Below are 22,013 nucleotides of genomic sequence, written 5' to 3'. Positions count from 1 at the left end.
GATCAGTCGGTTTGAAAACCCTCAAACTGTGGATCTAAAATTAAGAGAGAAAGCGTGCCCATGAAACAAACGTGTGCCCTGTTTGATTGAAACCTACCTTTCAGGGAGCTGCAGTGATGCTTCCCTTCTGCTGCAGGAAAACTATGAACCATACCCTATTTCCTATGACGGGACTGTCCCAGGGACTCAGACAGAATCCCGTAACTCACGGTAGCGGATTCCTCTAAGGCAGTGATTTTCAACTGGTGAGCCACAAGAATTTTTAAAACATGCAGTACCTGACTATTTAGTCAGGGGCACTGACCTCTTTTCCCTTAGATTGTAAAAAAAAAAAATAACAGCCATCCTGTGTGAATGCCCTGCCCTGAACCATAAATATATAGGCCATATAATAGAGTTGCACCTTACTGGTCAATTCTTGGTACCAGAAATCCTTACATACAAGTTACAGGCACCTGATTTTTAAGAAGTCACTTTGGAGCAAAAAGAGGTAGGTAATTAGTATTTTTTGGGGGTGTGTCATGAGATGAAAAAGGTTGAAAATCGCTGCTCTGGGGGAAACAAAAGAATTACAGCATCCAGTTAGGTAGTATCACAGTGTCTTCAAATTTTTAGTCCCAAAATCTCCTTTTTTAGGATTAAGATTAAAAAAGCAAATTATCTAGGAAAAAAGAACACAGCATGGCTAATAGAGGCCTACCACTAAATGTCTTTCCCGACCAGTAACCACAAGGATTAGAGTCACTTCTTGGTGCAAAGCTGGGGTCTAGACTCAGCCAGGCTGCACTTGAGAGCCACAGCACACAGGATCTAGGACTGTGTGAGGGACCAACAAAAAGTGACGGTGTTAAGCCATTCCCAAACACTGAGCGGATTGCATGTCAGCCCTTCAGAGGCAGCACACGGCCTTTGAACGTTGCTACACTTTCTTCTCTCAAGGGCGCTGCAGATTTTATCATCCACCCCACACTCAACTAGGTCCTGCTGAGCCTGCAGAATATAGAAGGAGGTTTCAAAGCCACCTCGCAGGATCACCGGCCTTCCTCTCTCTCCTTGGCTGTCCTGGGCTGAGGTGCAGGAGGATGCTGTTTGTAAACGGGGCCAGGGAAGCGGCCTCCTCCAGCCAGGAGTCTGTCCACACAGTCAATGTTCTCTCCATCATAAGAAGTGGAAATGACCTCTTTCTCCAGACGCAGTCCCCTGGGAGCAGGACGCTAAGGAGCAATGGAGGACCTCTCCACTCACTTCACGCTCGGAGGAAAGCTATTCCTTCCCCTCATCCCTGTGCCTACTGAGGCCGCACACGTCCATTAGTGACTAATGTGGTAGGAAGGCGGGACGGGCCTCTCCTGGCCACACGCACACACTCCATTTACCTAGCCAGCCACTCTTAACTGGAGAACAACCTCTTATTTTACACTTGCATGACTTTCAATGCCAACTTCCACTAGAAGCTGCCAGTAGCCACTGACAAAATTGTCTCACTCAATTATGATGCCACAGACTGACCTTAACCTGAACCAAATGTCACATGAGGCTGCACTCCCCTGCTGCACATCTGAAATATTTATCCAGAGAAGCTTTTCAGTCGTAAAAACATGGGTAGACGTAACACAAAGGTGGATCTTAGAAGGACCCTGATTCAGTGCCTATTACACCGACGCAAACCTAGGAGCCCCTTCCTGAGAACATGCAACAGAGGCCGCTGCCCCCAGGACTCCCACCCAGCAGTCACACAGGCTTCTGATCGCTTAGCTCTCAGCAAAAGGTATTTTCAGCACCTACTACCAATATTCTGACAAAATGTTTACATGATGTATGTGACTTACTTTTAATCCATATACTAATAAAGGTTAAATTCTTGTACTTAGAAATAAAAGGTCTAACTTTTCCTTCATGTCTTCCCGTGGCTCTCTGTGCAGCCCGGGATTCCAGGGGCAGACGCACCCCATCTCAGCAGTCACTGCTCCAAGGCACATGCCCTCTGTGAAGTCACCCCAAGAACACCCCGGACTCATAGCTCACACTTCGAAATCAGATCTCTAGTGGCCACAGCACCAACCACCTCAATCACCATCACCTCTTCGGCGTCTTGCTCCTGCTTTCTTCAATTCCACCCTCCACACAGCCTGAGCAGTCTTCCTACGACCAAGTCAGACGATGTCTCTGCTGCTTAAAATATCTCAGTGCTTCCCCCAGGGCCAAGTTCAAACCCCTCAACACGGCCCCACATGATCCCAATCTCTGAGCCACCCTGAAATACCTGCAATGCATGACACTCTTGTTTCTGCCTGGAACGTTCCTCCTGCATCCCCAAATCCAACCTTTTCCTCTGGTTCCTCTCTACATTGTTCTCAGGTCTCTGCTACATCCCTTCTAGAAGGCTCCCCAGACCCCCCTCCTGCTCCCCACAGAGCGGACTGGTGTCGTGCTCCGTGCGGTGCTGGGTTTGCTACATTTAACCTCAGTCTCACTGTGGTATGTGGCCTCCTGACTCCCCTGTCTCTCCCATAGGTGGAGAGGAACATCTGCCTCTTTAACTGCCATGTCCCCAAGGCCTAATGCAGCATCTGGTATTTAGTACATATTCAGAAAGGTTTGCTGAGTGATATAGAGTGTGCTGCAAAAAATGCCCTACGACTTCTCCTGCCCTTAGAGGCCTGGGTTCTGAGGTGACAAGCCCTGCATCCTCAGGTGAGGTGGGAGCATAGCATGAGGCTACTCCGAGGGCGCCCACCTACCTTCACTGTTCCTTCCACTTCCACAAACCAGCGCCTCAACATGGCCTGGACCTGGCCGTCAGTCAGCTCAGGGTTGGCATTGTGGATTTTCTTCTTGACCAGGTCCTCCAGCAGGAGGCGCCTCAGCCGCCAGTAGAAGAAGGTGCGGGATGTTTTCCAATCCAGGATGTCCTGTAACAGACAATAACCCCAGTCACCCCAGTCCAGAGGGAACTCCAGGCACAAAAACCCACTCGCCAGCAGGCCGCTCAGAGACTTGAGAGCCGGCTGTGAGCCCCCTGCTCCGCAGATGTGTCCCAGTTCAGGATGTAGTCCCCTGCACCCACCACTCTGCTGACCACAGCACCGTGCACAGCCATGGGCCTGGCTAACGCGTAACCCCACTCTTGGCTGCGATGTTTCGGGGAAGGGGCTCTGAATTCCCAGATACCCAGAGTGAGGAACTGGGTTTGAGCAGATGGCTCCAACAACTTGCACACAAATCAGGTCTGTTAGCTGCTGCCGGAACCCTGACACTGTAGTCATTTGCAGCCTGAGCACCACCCGGGCAGCTCTCCCGCGTGACTCAGTTTCCCACCAGTAGAATGGAGCTTGCCTCCTGAGCAATCCAGGAGGCAACCTAAATCATGAATTGTTTTAGGATGAGAGTGGATATAGGAAAAGGGAGAAGTCTCTCCAAAAAATGGAAAATGGTTTGACCCGCACACACTGTTTTAATCTGCCCCCAACGGCTCCTGCTTGTGAGCCTTCAGATCTGACAAGTCAGAAGCGGCAACCACTGTACTTACGTTAATAACACCCTTCTCCTGCATCCGGCCCGGTGTGTCATGCAAGTCAGCAAACTGCACGGCTACCTGGTGGTAAATGGGAACCAGGAATTCCTCCCGCTCCTTCAGCTTGTTCTCCAGCTCCTTCCGCTCAGCTGCACTGAGCTCAGGGGTGCCTGCAATTAAAGTAACCTGCCCGTCACACGCTGAGGTGACCGGAACCTCTGTCCAGGAGCAGCCAGTCATGGGAAGCTCAAAACCGCCCCTCCCTCTGTGACCCGCTCCCCGTTGTCTTCGCCACCTGGGTATAGCAGGGCTCCCGGAGACGCCACGGGGAGCACACACGTCCTCCTTTCCCTGTGGAGGTCACAACTGTGGAAGCAGCCGCGAGAGTCCCTGTCCCCAGCCTCCCCCGAGCAGGGGCAAACCACCACCCGGAAGCCGGAGGGTCTCATCCTCTCACCGACTGACAGCCAGGTCCCCCCTTTCCTGGCGAAGGACCCCATGCCCTGTGACCTGCTGGACTCTCAGAACACAGAACATGGGACAGCACCCCTTGTGCTTCTGGAACAAACCACAGCTCTTCTCTCCTCACACCAGCACCCACCCAACTCAATAAGGACCCAAATGGCTTTTAAAGTCACAGGCTGCTTTCCTCCACAGCTTCTCATCTCAGGTTTGGATGCTCTTAACCTGAAATTTATAGAATCCAACCTGGTGAGAGCTGGGTCTGTGTGTCTCATGCCAGCTCAGTGGGTTTGCCAGCCCTCTGGCTCCTGCCTGGGCTGCTACGGACAGAGCCAACCCCTGACCACAGTGACAAAGACACTCTAGTTCCTGGGCTAAAAGAGAAGGAAGAGGGGAAAGAGAAAGGCAGCCCACTAAGCCTATTTGGTCAGAGCTTCTAAAGCACACGGACCCTCAACTGGACAGACAGGAGCGTTTGCAATTCCTTCTCCATCACCGTGTCCCAGTCGGGGTGCTGCTGCTGTACTTTTATTCCTAACTGCTCTCAGAATGAACTGGCCATCAATACGGAAATGTGGTTGCCTGCCTAGTAAGAAGGAATAAGTCTGGCTGAAGGAGCTCTAGGTGATCGTCCCTGGTGTTGAGGACAACCCGAAGGGCTTTGTCCCTAAAGCTGACAAGTAAATACATGGCCACAGGTGACGGGACGCAGAAGAAAAAGGTCTTTTTCAAGCATGTCTGTCAGGGAACAGACCTGGCTGTTTATGCCACTATGAATCATATGCCATAAACAGCCTTGGGCTGCTGAGTGAGCCGTAAGTATTATATACAAACACATGTTAATAGAACAGGGATGTAACTATAGTACCTAGTTCCATTTTTTTATGAGGTTTTTGGATGCCCAACTCTACTTAAAAAAACCCACACACCATCACTACTTTAAAACGGTAAAGCACAGAGCTGGAGGCCATCTCTTCTTGGGCTCCCACACAGAGGACAATCACAGACTAGTCACGCTGGTCCCTGACACCTCAGCAGCCTTCTTTCCAAACCAGGGACACAGCTTGATGGCGCTGGGCCCCATGCAGTGGGATGAGATGAAGGCCCATTCATTCTAACTGGATCTGCCTGGAGAACGGATGGATAGAGGCCGGCTACAAGTTTCTGCGAGGAGACTGCCTCAGTTATTACACCCTGACAGGGAAGCAAACATTTTTCCTCCTCCAGTAAAGGAACCACGACTCCTTGCAGAAACAGCTGATTCCAGGGATGGGGCAGGGAAAATATAAGATGAGCCTGGAACACACCATTTTTCCTCCTCCAGTAAAGGAACCACGACTCCTTGGGGCAGGGAAAATATAAGATGAGCCTGGAACACATTGTCACAAAGAACAGGAAGCACTGATAAAATGACTGGGACATGTTAAAAGGACATGAGGGTGCTCCCATTGGCCAAATCAGGGACAATTCGAGTAGCAAATTTATTAAAAAAGATAAAGTGTTTATTATCAGACAGATCATTTATGGAATCAAATAAGAGCCCGAGTCCATCCTGATGGAAATGGTCAAATGGGAGCGAAGGGAAAGCTCTCCCTTCCAGCAGACTAACAACGAACAGACACAGAGGAGTGATGGGGTTAGGTCGCCATTTTACAACCACCACAGTAACTGACTTTGCCAAGAAAGATCAATGGATATGAAAACCAGCAGGTGAAAGTTGGATGAGGAACAGGACATTTACAGTCTCAAGTATCTCCTTACAAATTACAAAGGGGAGAATTTTACAGTGGGTTTAGCCCAGGGAACAGAACCTTAAACGTGATCAAAGTTACCATGGGCAAGAACAGCCTCCCAAGACGTGGCTGGAGAAGGACATAAAACCACTTCGCAATATTCCTGCCCAAAACGCAGTCTGTCTCTCACCATGGGGAAATATGAGACCAGCCCAAACTGAGGAACAGGCTACAGAAACGTGGCCTGTATTTTTCAAAAAGAGTCCAGATCAAGGAAAGGCCAAAGAATTATTCCAGATTAAAGTAGACTAAAAATACTTGACAACAAATTGGCAAAACTTGAATAGGAATCATCGGTTAGATAGTGGTGTTGTGCCATTGTTATAGTTCCTGATTTTGCTAAATATGTCGTGGTTATGTGAGGGAAAGTCTGTGTTTTTAGAAAGACACACTAAAGATTTACAGATAAAGGAGCGTGATGTCTACAGATCATTCTCCAATGGCTCAAAGAGTGTGTGTGTGTATGTGTGGAGAGTGAGTGAGCACATACCTATGAGCATGCAGAAATAAATGAAGCAAATTGGACAAGATGTGAATAGGTGAATCTGAGAACAAGGCATCAGAAGTCCTGTGTACTACTTTATAACTAACTCTTCTGTAAAATTATATCAAATGGAAAGTGTAAAAAAAAAAAAAAAAGCCCAATTAAAAAAAATGTTGTTCCTGGCCCCCCAATGCATACAATCAATAATCAAAGCTAATAGTTACAGGGTACTAGGCACTATTCTAAGTGCTTTATATTTATTACCTTATATCAGCGGTTCTCATCCTGCGGGTCGCGATCCCTTTGGGGGTCGAACGACCCTTTCACAGGGGTCGCCTAAGACCATCAGAAAACACATATATATAATTACATATTGTTTTGTGATTAATCACTATGCTTTAATTATGTTCAATTTGTAACAATGAAAATACATCCTGCATATCAGATATTTACATTACGATTCATAACAGTAGCAAAATTACAGTTATGAAGTAGCAACGAAAATAATTTTATGGTTGGGGGTCACCACAACATAAGGAACTGTATTAAAGGGTCGCGGCATTAGGAAGGTTGAGAACCACTGCCTTATACCATCCTGACAGCAGCCTCAGGAGGTTGGCATTCTTGTCCTCACCGTACAGGTGAGGAAACTGAGGTGCTGAGAACTGATGGACCTTACCAAGGCCACACAGCCAGGAAAGGGCACAACCAGGGCTCTGGGCAGCAAGGCTCCCGTAGCTTTTGGACACTATGCGATGCTGTCTCTGCAGCTTACTTGGGGCAGAGGAGACATGTGCTTCAGTGGCAGGGTCCCTTTGATTTCAGAAAAGGCTAAATGCTGACAGCAGACTCCTGGCTGGTGTTGCTAAAGTTCCATCTTAGTTCCATTCCACAACTGAGACCAAGACGATGTCTCCAGTAAGCCCTGTTCTATAAGTCAGGCTGCAGATTTAAGGGTAGCTCCTCCTGTAATTGTGAAAAGCAGAACTAACACACTAGCTCTGCTGGGGGTGGGAGAGGGGTGGCAGGATCATGGGTACGACTGAATAGAAAGTTTCAGACCTACAGCATCCTCCTGGGTAACCAACCAACATTGCACTGATATGCACATCTATGTATATGTGCACCATATATAACACATACCATTTACTGAGCACTGACTATGTGCCAGGCACTGCACTCAATGCTTTCAGGAGCACATAGCTCATAAGTCACCCGCACAATGCAGACTTATGTCTGGTCAGCTGTTACCACCACTGCCAGGCTGAATACCTAAATATTACAGAGCATTTTCCACGTTGCTTCACATCCATCATTTCTAATCCTTATAAAACCCCAACCTTATAAAAAGGGTGTCCACTTTACAAATGAGAAAACCAAGGTTCTGAAAAGTGACTTGCCCAGTGGCATCCAGCTCTTTAGCCACAAAGTCAGGATGTACCTTGGGGCTGGTGTCCCTGAGGCTTGGGTTCCTCCACATTAAATGGAACTGAAGGCCATCAAGCAGGTGTCCTGGCAGTGACTGCCACTGAGGGGAATCGGCTGGAGAGCTTGGTTCACTGGGTTAGAGAGCGGTCAAGAGCCCAGCTCAGCACTGGGCGCAGAGGGGGCTCACTTATGAGCTTGGGAGCAGAGCATTCTGAAAACAAGGCCTTGGCTTTACCAAGGTAGAGGGACAGAGAAGGCTGGCTCCTGGACTAACAAAGTTCGTGTCCACCCAATCAAGCTGTTCTAGAGCTTTGAAATAATACCAAAATAGCCCTAGCTCGTTTGGGTCAGTGGATAGAGCATCAGGGCACATGCCTGGGTTGCAGGCTCGATCCCCAGGAGGGGGCATGCAGGAGGCAGCCGATCAATGATTCTCTCTCGTTGATGTTTCTATCTCTCTCTCTCTCTCCCTTCCTCTCTGAAATCAATAAAAATATATTTTAAAGGAAGGAAGAAAGAAAGCCAAAATAAATACCTGTAACGTTCCGCCCCCGGAGACTAGGAAAATCAGAGCGCATTCCCCAAAGGCTGCCTTGCTTGGCCCTTCAGCAATGCCTCTGATCACAGTTCGGGACCTATCTCAAAAAAGCATCAAAGCAAAGGAAAGACAGAGGTAGAGAATGCATGTATTTTAAATGCACATGAGAAAGCCGAGGATGTGTGTGCTTTGTTTTAAGGGGGAGATAAAAAGTCTTCTAAAATTTATTTTCTAAAACTAAAACGCCGCTCCGAGCCAGACAGACCCTTGTGCAGCACGCCGAGAGCCCTCTCGCCTTGTTCAGCAAAGCAGCCAGCCCCGGTAATGATTTAGGGGAGATTAACAAATATGTCAATGTCTATTTTCTGCTTAATTTAAAAGCGGCGTCTATAAAGATTTTTGACTTCTGAACCCTGTTCTCCTGAAAGAAAGAAGGTAAGAATGAGGAGGGGGATAAAGAGTGATTATCCTATCATTGATCGTTTGTCAGGAGCATTTCTTATTCACTGGACTATTGTAAAAAGCTAAGCTCTCGATCAATCCTGTAAGCTCCCTGCACAATTAAATATCTTGGAATGGTTTTCTTTCTTTTCTAGCCAGATTGCAGGGCCTCAGGGTTTTTAGGAAAGCAAGTCAGGGTGTGTGTGTGTGTGTTTAAGAATATGCTACCGAGAGGAAAATCATTCTTTTCTAGAGCCCTACTTTTGGAAAAGGCTGAAATGAGAGAAGAGAGATAGGTTGCTCCATCAAACTTCCTTCCCAAATAAAAAGTCCCCATGAAATCCTAAAAATCCAACTTTATAATAAAAAATTTTAATGTAAAGAGTTAAATACAGAAGTCTGATCAAATGAGACGAGCTAACAGTTCTGAGATGTTACTATGTGCTGGCACTGTTTAAGTACTTTCCACCTCATTTAATCCTCGTAACAACCCTAGAAGATCACACTATCTGACAGATGAGGAAACTGAGGTGCAAAACGAAGTAACTTGCTCTGCACCCAGTGCTGACCTGGGCTCTAACTCCTCCCACAGCTCGGAAACGGTGGGGCTGGGGTTTGGGCTTAGGTAGCCTGGCTTCAAAGCCTGTGCTCTTTACAGGAAACAAGTTAAATGGACCCATGAGTGTTCGTCGGGGAGCAGCCTGTCAGGTGTCCCAAGGCCAACGTAATGAAAAGCCACATCTCAAAAAGCTCCTGAGGAGAGAGCAGATTTCTGCAGCAGGTACTGTTCTTTACCGCGGGACCCCGAGGGAGGGAGGCAGGCGGAGGCCAGCCTCACCTATGGATGAGCAGGCCACATCCTACGGAGGATTCGGAAAGAGGGGTGAGATCTTCAACGCTTACAATAAAAATCAGGCGTAGGCTAAAAACGTCTCTGCTCAAAGGCACTAGATAACCTTGTAGACATCTCTTCCCCTTTCTGAGCTCAGTTTCTCATTTATGTAACAACAATACTAATCTGGCAAATAAGAAAAATGTTTTGCAAAACAATGTGATATTAAAGTGTTTTTAAAAATATTTTTTAGTTATACTAAGAAGCCTATGTAAATTATAACCCAATTTTAATTTTTATGGGCCTTTCTTCCCTCTAAGAAAGCCATTCACTTTGATTGGTTAAATACTTATAAAGCTAAGAAAAGAATTAGACCACCCTCCCTACTAAGCCCCAGAAGATCTCAGCTATAGGAACACACCTCAGCCTTAAGACTGAAAAATCAGCATAAAAAAGACTGGAGACTTATTAAGATTCAGAAGCATAAATGTAAGTCGCTGTTTAAAAGATCTATGTAATCATATTTCCTATGTGGAGAGAAATTTCTCTATAAAGATAGTAAGAACAATGGGGGGAAACCCAGCAAAACTATTTCTGTATCCATAACAGGTGTGCCTTTCCTCACACAAAAGCATTCTTGAGAAACTGTGTAAATCAGATCCCGTGTTAAATGCCTTCAGGGAGCTATTTAGGAGGAGCCCTGCAGTGAATCCTTTGGTAAAGCAAATAATCCTTTTGTAATGGGAATAATTTCTCCCAATGTATCTAGTTTTTTTAAAAAATCCCATTTTCATAGATCTGCTTTTCTTCAAAGGGGGCCATACCTATCTAAACACAACTTCATTTGCATATTGATTTTAACAGCAATCCTCTCAGGGGATGTTTAACCCTAAGTTTCCTGGCAATGGTGTAGTGCTCTGCTGCTCATATTTTTAAAAAGTCATTAGAGTAAACCCAGAGATTTCCAAATAGGAATAAAAATTAGATGACTCCCCCTGCAGCCCTGCACTCCCAAGCAAACACCCCACACAAAAGAGTCAGGAAGCAGCACAGAATTCTCTGAATTCTCGTGGCAATATCCTGGGAGTCTTTCCTCTGTGCTTTCTCCAAGTAGCTCTCCCTGAGTTGGGCAGGTGCAGGAACAGGGATCTGGGTCAATGGGGCAAGTGGGGACAGACATGTCCTGGTGACAGCCTCCAGGCAGGCAGGAGCTTAGGTCAGTCTCAGGAAATGCCTGCAGGTCCTCTGGCTGGACAGAATTGTGAATCACTTCTTCTTGGGAAGAGGCAAGCCCGCGTGCTTTTATAAATACAACCAGGTTAATGGCTCAGACCAAACGGCCCCTTCCCTTCTCTTTCCTGAAAATACTGTCACTGTTGCACTAAACTGCATCAGACCAAAGAGCTTCTGAATCAGTGGGATGGGGTAGGTTTTAAGCTGCTGCTCATTTCAAGGTGGAGGCTCCATCCTGTGCCTGCCGAGAACAGAGCCTGTGGTTAGGTGGCCATGGTTAGTGAGGACGCTCCATGTACGATGGTGAGAGGGCCAGAGGCTACTTCCCAGACGTGGGTAGTGGAACTAATTCTTTCCTAGTGTCCTTTCCAGTAAGGGTGCTGCTTTCTGCCTCAAACAAGCAAACTTTGGCGCTCTTCAGTTGCAACATCTTGAAGATGGACACAGATGTGAAAACACACACAGCTCAGATACGTGATCATCTCAGCCAGAGAAGCAGCTCTGCCCCCCGCACATGACCCCCAGGAATGTCCGTTCCTGTCATCCTAGCTGCTAGCTTGGGAGGAAGGCATCCTGGAGATTTCTGCAGACAGTCCAGCCTCACTGCAGCCACGACATTCCACCTGCACCTGGGGGGCCCTGGACCAGGGGTGCCGGGTGCAGGGAGGCCAGTGCTGCCTCTGCCTGTTGTCGGACAGTCACTCCCAGGGCGTGCTCCGTGTGAGCACAGCCAAGGTGCCACATGGCAGGCTGCCCGGCTGTCTGGGGACGGGGCCACCGCGGAGATGTGTCTAGAGCACAATAAAGTTCCACTCATTGGCTCCTCTGCTCTTTGTAGAGGAGCCGATTGTACTGAGGGAGAGGGACAGTGGAGAAAGCACAATGGCTTCACACTTGAGCTGGACAGTTCTCTCTATCTAAATTGATTTGTCATTTCCCTCTGAACACAAGAGGAGGGGGAGGATCGAGGTGAGGACCTCAGGTCATGCTGGCACTCGGAGGCCAGGCTAGGAAGGCCATCCCGCTCTGCAGCCAGGCTCCCTGCTCCTGTCTCTGTGAGGAGATACAATGTCACAGAGACACAAGGAGGCCTTGAAGGGCGGGGGCTCTATCGCCAGAGGAGGAATTTAATTCCCTAAGGCAACCAGAATGGTAGGATGCTAATCTTCCCCACGCCTCTAACCAAGCGCCAGTGCCGAGAATGCAGGGGCAGAACTGGTCCAGCAATGAAAGGCTCCGGCATTGGGCTTACATCACATTTCTCTCTGGGGAAATTCTCTCCTTCACCTCTACCAGGAATCAATGTGTGTGCGGTTTCCATACTGTTATAATCTCAGACTGCAAACTAGTAATCCACCACCTTCCTACCTAAACTAAGTATGTAACATGACAAAAGGTCACTTTTAAAAAGTAAAAATTCTGAAAGAGATGAAGTTAACTGTTCAGAAATTAAACATTACTCATTACTTACAGAATAATAGTACTTATGTTTTTGAGCACAATCAGTGGTGCATTGGTTTGTCTAGGTCAGGGGTGGGGAACGTCCGGCCCGCAGGCGGTATAAGGTCCATGAAATCATTTGGTCTGGCCCTGCCAAGTCTTTAGGGGTGAGCTAGTTAAATGTCTGACCAAGGATAGCAGGTGATGTTTAAGTTGATAACTTTGCATGGCCTGTGAATGATGCTATAAATGCCCACATGGCCTTGGCAGAAACAGCCCGCTCTCGGTGCTCTGACAGCATGCTCCCCAGCGCGGAGGCCGATTTGGGAGGAGACTGGGACAAAAGGTAACATCCACTCCTGCAGGCTTTCTCCTAAACCTGGTTTTTCTCAGTGGAATTGGCTTTTGATCACAAAGGGAAAGAATTCTTGTTTAATTTTGATCAGGCTCAGTCTTCACCTGAGGTAGAATCTGAGGAAATCCTAAGAAAAGTAGAACATAGGGAACCAGAATTTCACTCTGGGCTCCAACGCACATTTATTTTGTATTTGAATGATTCATTTAACTCTTCTTTTTTGCCTCAATCTCCCAATCTGGAAAATGAGGTCACTTTCACCCCCTTTGTGAAAAAGCAGTCTGGCAGTCTCTGGTTCTAGGCACTGAGAAAGGAGCCAAAAGCCAATGTGAGCCCCAAAGGAATTGGGTCCTGGCCTGTCCTGTGACATCCCTGCTGATCTATGTGTCACAGATGCCCCGGGGTGGGTCTGGGCTCCCTGAAAGACTGCCAACGCCTGAGAGGTCACTTCTGTCTCTTTCTTACTTCCTTTCCTATACCACTTGCAAAAGTGGACCTCAGCCACAGAGAGTGCCCGATACCAAACATGGCCCATCTGCTTCTTCTAACGATTAAGATGGATAGGAAATTATGCCAATCTCCAGGTTTGAAAAATGCCTCACAGATCGAAAGCTAAAGCACGTTCAACTTGGTCCTCACATGTGCTCTGTGGGGGTCCTGTCCCCCCTTTCCAGATGAAGAAGCTGACGTTCAGAGAAGTTAAACAATTTACCTGCAGGCAACATAACCAAGAGGTGTACCTAGCTGCTTTTATTCCATACCCACTGCTCATGCTCCCAAGCAGCCTTGGGCCAGAGCCTGCTTCAAATTTAGCAGACTAAGGATTCTTTCTCTAGTGCCATTTTGGTCAAGGTTAAATAAATATGGTTTTCTTCAATGCAGACAGTAAATTGATAATGAGATGATTTGTAACAAGTGATTAAACGGCCATCACTTGGGAATCTCCTCCCTCTCGCCCTCCTATGTTTCTGAAGTGGAAAGGTGCAGGGTGAAGGTGGGAGCGATGTCACTTCCCTAGGAGAGGAAGAAGCCTCAGCCCTCCCCCTTGCCACCCAGGCATCCCGCAAACAGATGTCCGAGAGGATCCCTCTTCCTACCACCCAGTTACTCCGAAGGGATGATAACAGCTATTGGGGGGTTAAAAAGAGGCACTGAACCCCCAGTTAATGAGCAGGAATTCAGCAGGCAGTGTAAGATAAATGGAGCTCTCTCTGCTTCTGCTAGAGTCAGCATGAACTGCGGCCCTGCGGCTTGTTTGTGGCAAATGGAGTGCACGAAATATCAAAGGGCAGTGATCCAGAAGAAGACCGACTTTGACAAATTTTAAATTGGCCAGAAAGAAAACCAGCAAAAAAGAAAAAAAAAAAAGAAAATTATGCAATTTGCTGTGTCCTGCAATTGTGGCATTGCTGCTTTTCTACAGAATTAGTGGTACAAACAGCAGCAACGATCGCTGGATGCTGGGAGCAATTATGCGCCATCTAAGTGAGATGCTTATCGGTGGCTGAAGCTTTTAGCGCTTTCTCTGTGTGCAGTTGTGAGGAACTTGCTCTTGAGCTGCAGTTACTTTAATTAAAGTGTATGGGGTTGGTCAGAAGTAATTATCCTGTTGGAGAAGAAAGAGGGAAAACACCCACCTCAGTAACTCTGGGTGGCAATAGATTTTAGAGACAACTTTGCCAATTTCTTGTTGTATGTGTGCATTTCCCATAAAAGGCCCAGGCTGCGGTGGGTTAGTTATTGGTGGCTGTTGCCTAATGGCAAACAATGGGACACAAACAGTGATTATTGTCACTGTGTAGGGCAAGCGACCTGGCTCAAGGCTGCAAACCCCAGGATGTGCAAACTGTAGACTGGAAGCAAACACTCAGAAGTTTCTGCGTCTCTAAGATGGTGAGGATATAGAGAGTCCACAAATGGCACTTCATTAATTAAATTACTATTTGGAACATAAATGAGCTAGCATCTCTCTTTTTTACACTTTCCATTCACTGCGTTTCACTACATTTTAAAGACAATCTCTCTGCTTCTCTGAAAACAAAACAAACCAACAAACAAAAGAAGCTCAAGCAATTATCTTTACTAACACAGCAAGGGGCTCAATGGGAGACCTGGGCAGAAAATCAGTGTTTTAAAAGAATCTGAAACTCATTCAGACTCTGAACTCAACACAGGGCTCCCACGGTGTAGTCCTATGTGCAAATTGCAAGTGCCTTCCAAAAGTTCCACAAACAAATGAGCAACAGAGCCCTGGCTGGAGGCATGAAGCGCAAACGCTCCCAGGGCTACTGCTGCCACAGCCTCTGCTTGGAAGCACGGGTGCACAATCTTTATTTCCATTTCTCTAGCTCAGAATGGCCCCAGAACACCACCTGGGTAGGTTTCCAGCTTTGCTATCCCATGACACTGACTCTCACATTCCTCAGAAACGAGGCAAGTTTGCCCAAAGAGACAAGCGGAAGCAGGACATTTAAGGCTAGCATATTCTCTGACTGATTAGCCTGCCCAATAGCAGCTTCTAGCTAATCATCCTTTACAAGGATATCCACAAGCCTAGAAAGATGGGCTATTTGAACTATAAGGATCAGAAGAAAAATCGGGTGACTTTTGCTTTTTTAGGGCCCACTTTCCCTCCTATTACACACACTATTTTATTCTACCAGGGTTCTTACCATATAGAGGACAGTAAATAAAGATTATCATGAATTTGATCAAATGCTTCAGTGCCTCCTCCCTTGGCCTAGAATGCACTCATTACAAATCAGTTGAATGGCTCATTGATTTGCCAGGAGCACAAGCAGACATACCCAATCGCTCAGCCAAGTGGATGTAGACGGGGTCCAACCGACGCATAGTTTTCACCAGATCCTTTTTGCGGAATTTGATTTCTACAGTCCCTTCTGGCTCCAGAACTGATGCCCTAGATCAAACAGAAAGAAAGAAAACATAACAAAACAGAAATAGAGGCCCTTTAAAGGAGGAGACAACAGAATGAGGCCAGTTACAATTTGTGGACCAGGAAATAGCTTCATTATAGTTTTGCCCACCCATGGTTCACAGACGTAATCCCAGGGAGAGAAGCAGGCACCAGAGAAGTATCGCAGTGAGGTATGAGAAAGGCCTGGCAAAAGGCAATTAAAGCATTCTCATTACCACACCAGTCTACTTCCACCTCAAAGGGAGAAGAATACGGATTCCACCACCTACAGCTGATAAGGGTAATAGGAGTCCCATTATTTTCCGCTGGCAGGGGAACAACCTCCAGCCCTTAGGCCGTGCAATGAGAGGTTGATGCCGATAGTCCTACACACAGCTGCCAGTCTGCTGGCAGCACGAGGCCAGGTCAAGCAGTAGAAAAATGTTCTGCTTACTAAAGTGAAAGATCTCAGGTTACATCTAACGATGTTCTATGACCAGGAACTTACCTAAACACCTTTCTTTTTTCTAAACTTTTACATTGGAAAAAATAATTACTACTCATGGTTACTGTGTGCATGGCACCGTTCTAAGAGCTGACATAGAAACGTTCAGAACAACCCTGAGCCGTCTACATCCACTGTGAGGTCAGGCATTGTTGTCCCCCATCCTACAGATACGGAAGTGAAGGTACAGCAAGTGAAGAGACTGTACAAGTCTAACAAGGGCAGAGGTGTATTTAAAACCAGTCTTGTTCCAAAATCTGCATGGGAATTGTCTTTGATCTGATATCAGATCAGGGGCTAGGTTAGCACTTAAAAATAATAAATTCCTAAGCACAGAACTTAAGCCTAATGATTTGACAATAAAACTACTGGGTTCTCCTAAGCAGGTTTTGAAGTCAGAGGCTGACATGTTTGGGAAAAGAGGGACACAGGTGTTCTAATAAAATGACTGGATGTAGGAAATGGCATGGAAGATGTCAAGGAAATATGTGAAATTTACCTACTTTGGAAAGGGTTGAAAACAGATTATGAAAGGAAGCTGGACTGGATCTTTTTTACTTAAGGATGTTCAGGTATCACCTTCCAACAAAAACCTGGGATTTTCTCTTGAAGTTCTTTGGGTGCTGCAAACACTGTTTTCCAGGCCTCCTGTAATGCCAGAGTAAGACACTGGACTCTGAGGGCGAAGCTCTGGTTTAGAATCACGGGATGTGGGTGCCGTGCTGGACCTCAGAGACCACCCAGCCTGTTCCACAGACAAGGAGAAGCAGCCGGGGAAAGGGAGGACTGCTCCCAGTTCCCCACTAGCCAGCGGCAGAGCTGGGTTAATAAGGCCCGAGAACCTCACACTAACAATTCAGTTCTTCCCCTCCAACTTGCCTTATCCTTCCGCAACATAGCGGAAAGAGAGAGTGAGTAGGCATATCTGAACATCCAATAGGAAGAGAGACTCTCTGAGGCCGGGGGTTCCTAGAATAGAAGGCTTTGTGGTAAAAGAATCTGGAGTGGTAGCCCTGACCAGTTTGGCTCAGTGGCTAGAGCGTCGGCCTGTGGACTGAAGAGTCCCAGGTTCGATTCCGGTCAAGGGCATGTACCTTGGTTGCGGGCACATCCCCAGTAGGGGGTGTACAGGAGGCAGCTGATGGGTGTTTCTCTCTCATGGATATTTCTAACTCTCTATCCCTCTCCCTTCCTCTCTGTAAAAAAAATCAATAAAATATATTTTTTTAAAAAAGAATCTGGAGTGGGGTATCACACCGAGAGAACCTGCCTGCAGCCTTGTTCTGTCTCCAGCCAGCTGACACCATTTGGAAAGTCCTTTTTTTTTTTGCCCTGGAGTCCTCTGGGAAAGGACAGATGCAAATCAAGTTCTCCAGGAGGAAACCAGCAGCCAGAGGACCCCTAGAGGCAGTGGATGGAAATAGGAAGGAGGCTACCTGCTTTCCCGGTCGGCATACATCTCCATGTGCCGGGGGTTGATGGTGGGGTCGATCACGACCCAGGAGCCACCCCGAAGCTCGGCATGGGGAGGGATGTAGACCATCACAGGCTGAGAGCACTCCCGTAAGCCGTCCACAATGTAAGCACCAAATTTCAGCACTTGGTCATACATATCTATGGAGAATGAGACAAATTAGAAATGAAGAAACACTGATCACATCATTGCACATATAAAAAATAATATTTAAAAGGCACACTGTGCCTCCAAGAGGTAGCCGCTGACAGACCTGAGGGTTGTCCTGTTTGGCCCCCTTGAAGACCAGAGAGATTGGTAGCTCCCCCTATATTCAACAGCACAGAGAAGGGCATGGTCTTTCACAAGACTCAGTGTGCATATCCATTTCATACGCTCCCTGAATTTCTGTACCAGGTCTCACCACATTAATTCACACTTGCTCTACAAACATTAAGTATTTTTCATGTCAATATGTGATCTTTCTCCCTACATTTTCTGAAGGAACTATTCAAGCTCTTCTCAATTCTTCTCATGATACTTAGCATATGATAAGCTCTTAATATGTGCAGCTAATGGAAAAGGAGCCTTCAAAAACTGCATCTTTTATCTGTGTCCAGAGTGTCCTGTCCAGTGCCTGGAACATAGTGCTCACCACGTGTCTGCTGAATGGATGAGCATCTACACACTTTGCAAAGAATGCAGTGAGAAAGAAAAACTAATTCTTTAAAGGTTGCATTATCAGGGTTTCAGTGAGAGGAAAAAATGTAAATGCATGTGTATTTATTGGAAATGTCTCAGATACATAAAAAGAGGAACCACCTTTTCGTTTTGCTAACGAGTACACTTTGTAATGTCCCCAAGGCCAAGAGCAGCCTGAAGAAAAGACCCCTGGTACATAAATAAAGTGAGTCCTTGGAAAGTAGGATCGGTTATTTATTTCCCAATAATTTATGAACTTCGTCCCATTTCCTAGTTCACTGCAGTCTAAACATTGCTAAAGCTTGAGGTTTATGATTCCAGATGTTTAATGAGTACTTCCGTGGAACCACAATGGATCCTTTTTAAACACCAAATAACAGGTTCAACGGAGTTCAAACTTTTCTATCAAGGAGAGGATCTCAATTTGGAGTAAATCAATTCTGGAAATCCAAAGCAAAGAAGCATTTTTCAGGAAGTTAAGAGTGAACCAAATAGAAATTGCTTTCATTGTAGTAACTGGCAAATTAAACTGCCACCTTCTCCCAGGTAAAAATGGCTCTATGCACAAACCCTCCGTGAGCAGAGTTCATTGCAAGGCACATGCCTTCTCCACTGCCCCAACCTGACTGGTCTGTGAAGACTTCAAATTCCAAAACTCCAGAAGTTGCCCCAGAAAAAACTCCCTCCTCTGTGAGGAATGTGTATGACCATTTACTCTGTATTATGATCAGAGCAAAGACATGTATTCCTTTGGGAGGAAAGCAAAGACAAAAAAATTTACTGCTAATTACACTACTGCTGTATGAAAGGCAAGGAATAAAAGACTTTAAGCATTTTACGCTAATTCTGTGGTTATGAAAATAATTGCTCAGTTCAAATTATTTTAACTAAATTAATTCTTTAGTGGATATTTCAACCAGTGCTACATAATAAAATAATTGTGTAATTAGCGATACATTTTTCAGTGCTGCCAAGAGTACAGTCTCAGAACAAGTCACAGAAAGGAGTGGCCCTCAACGGTATCACACACAGAGAAGAAATGAAAGGCATAAATAAAAAGTAAAACAACAGAAAAATAGCACAAAACGGTCATCCCATGTGCAAAAGAAAAAAGTAACTTAGAAATAAATGAAGGGAGAGTTTCCAGCTTCTTCAATAGTTTCTTAAAGACATACTTACATCAAAATCTGTCTCTGTACTATCTATGATTAATAGACCCAGGTCCCAAAAAGAAAGTGGGGAGTGGGGGGGGAGACTTTGAAGTGTACTTCCATTTGGTTGATTTTAAAAAGTTGGCTTCATAGTATATGCATATAGTTTGGGATGATATTGAGTATGTGTGCATTTTTTATTTCTGTGAAATGGGCTGTGGTCTCTCTTTTTCATCATCACAGCTAGTTTAGTGAATACCAAGAAGCATGATTGCATATATATTCACACATAAATTATTCAGTCATCAGAAAATCATCTTATTCTTATATCCAAATTACAGGTGAGTAACCTGGGGCTTAATTAAGTGGCAGAGATAAGACTTGATCCAAGATCTTTTGGGATCTAAAGTCCACATTCTACTACCTCATTCTTAACTCATCATTCTTACTGCACAGAGAGGGCACAAGGCTGAGGTAGTCTGCTTTCCAGGATTTGATACGATGGTGAGTAAAACAGAAACCAGAAGAGACTTGAATAAATGATTCAATATTTCTAAATTTCACCTGGATCCTTTGAATGGCCAGAAATGGTACTGACGATACTATCAGCTTGTTTGTATCAAACAATTATCTTTCAGGCCCCAAGACCGAGTAGAAAAGGGGCATCAAGGTTTATCACAGCTGACAAACTGGGGACTGAAAAAAATACCTCCATCTAACCTGGAATACCAACAGACCCACAATCCAACCATCAAAACACCCAACAATCAACAAAGGCTATTGAAACATAAACAAACACACAAACAAACAAACTCTACAAACAACAGGCTCACACTGAATCACAGCTGCCCAAGCCAGATATTCTGAAAGGCAGGTTGAAGCACTTGGCAACAATCTGACACATACTTGTCTGAAATCCATTTTTAAGAGACAGAGCAAAATCACCACCAAGAATAGCAAGGGAGGGGCTCTCTCCAAGGGTTTAGGCTAGACATCAGTCTAGGGAATTCTAAAGCTATGCATATGCTGACTGTCAATTCTCAGGCCATAAGAAATGCAACTGGGAATGGAAAATACTGATAGGTTCTTTACTGGAGAGGCAGGAGCTTGGAGCTTTCCAGCATTCTGAGCAAAGAACATCTGCGTGAACGGGGATCACACAGCTCTTCCAGTGTGTTCTCAGCACCCAGACACCAACCCTGCCCAGGGCCTTCGCTTACACAGCATGGATAAACCGTGGCCACCACATGCACAAACAAGCGAGCAGGGTGGCAGGGTGTTTGCACAGTGCCCCACACTCTGGAAGCTAGAACAGATCATATTGACTTGGGGAGAGATTATCTGTTAGAAGCTGAAGGTAAACATTAGGCATAACCAAGCTGCACACACATGCTGTCTCATGAGTTCATTATGGCTGGCTGACACTCTATTTCAACATCCAAGTAATCAGAAGCTTTAACATAAGACTTTCATTCCAGTTAAAGTTTTCAATAAATGTTTTTTTTATTGTTATTTATAACCTGTCCCAGGAAAAAATAATAAGTATAACATGAAAAGCCAACTGAGAGTGACCCTGTAGCACCAGCAGTGAGGTGGCTTAATATCACTGGGATTTGCATCCTATCAAGCTATTCATGCTGAGGCTGGGACCCTGGTGCTAATTTCTAGTAAATTTCACGCTTGATGTCTCCCTGTTGTGGGTCATTGCCGGTTCGTCTAAATAAACTGCTTCCAAATGGCTCTTCCATCTAAATATTCAGCCAGTTTTTATAATTTAATTTTGCATTATGCTGAATAGCCTTCCGGCCAGATAGAACTCATTGGAAAAAAAGCACCAATACCATCTTGACATGCTTTTATTTATTTATTTATATTTTTACTGCTCGAATTAGACCTCCTAGGCCGACTAGTAAAGAGTCCCCCCCCTCCCCCAATAATGTCAATTTTCAGCATAGCAAGAGCTGTCTCTAATCTTTTCCTACTCATTACACACAATTTTGGAGTCATTTTACCCACAGTGCAGTCGGCTCCTGGCTGTGTGTTTGTGTGCACTGAGGGATGGCATAATTGTTTATTTTCCCTCTCTGCATAATCTCCAGCCAGTACTGAAACCAAAACTGCAAACATCTCCCCTAGGGATATGGAATGACTCTCAGCCTAGGTCCCGTTACATGAGATAATATGTAGAGAACATCCTGACTATATGTAAATACGAAAGGCTATGCTCTTCCTCCCTCTCCTAATTTCACACTGATCTCTATCTTCCCCAAAGCTTTTTTGTCTTAAATAATGTGTAAATGAATGTAGCAGCACCAAAATTCAGAAAATTGGTCTACAGCAGCCCAATAACTCATTTTTGACCAGAAGTAGGGGAGAGAGGAAAAGGGGGAGTTATTGTTTAATGGGTACAGATTTTATGTTGAGGATGATGAAAAAGTTGGGTATATACAGTGATGATAGTTACCCAACATTGTGAATGTATTTAATATTGCTGGATTGTACACTTACAAATTGTTAAAATGATAAAATGTTATGTATATTTTACCACAATAAAGAACTGTAACTTATTTCTGAGCTCTTCTCACAATAACCAACTCCAAAGCAGAGGGGAAGCAGGTGAACAGTAACTTTCTCAGGAATCTAGATCCTCTATTCTAGGGATATTCTAGCAGATCAGGTCTGGTCCTAGGCTCTAAAAATCAGCCAACTATGCTATATGAAGTCAGACAGATCCATGTTCCTTTCCCAAATCTGTCATTTTTAGC

The 22,013-nt window shown here is 45.6% G+C and overlaps 1 protein-coding gene across 1 annotated transcript in view; it reads right to left on the bottom strand.

The window, feature by feature from the left end:
- Window positions 1–22,013, bottom strand: part of ACACA (acetyl-CoA carboxylase alpha) — a 208,006-nt gene that overhangs the window by 7,102 nt on the left and 178,891 nt on the right. Inside the window, exons 51-54 of the mRNA XM_005858538.2 lie at window positions 17,379–17,556; window positions 15,328–15,440; window positions 3,530–3,684; window positions 2,742–2,912 (exon numbers count right to left, since the gene is read on the bottom strand). Of these exons, the coding sequence (XP_005858600.2) occupies window positions 2,742–2,912; window positions 3,530–3,684; window positions 15,328–15,440; window positions 17,379–17,556 (617 nt within the window). The remainder of the gene's footprint in view (window positions 1–2,741; window positions 2,913–3,529; window positions 3,685–15,327; window positions 15,441–17,378; window positions 17,557–22,013) is intronic.

The sequence above is a fragment of the Myotis brandtii genome, unplaced genomic scaffold (assembly GCF_000412655.1).
Source record: "Myotis brandtii unplaced genomic scaffold, ASM41265v1 scaffold120, whole genome shotgun sequence".
Lineage (NCBI taxonomy): Eukaryota > Metazoa > Chordata > Mammalia > Chiroptera > Vespertilionidae > Myotis > Myotis brandtii.
This window is presented reverse-complemented; position numbering and strand designations above follow the sequence as displayed.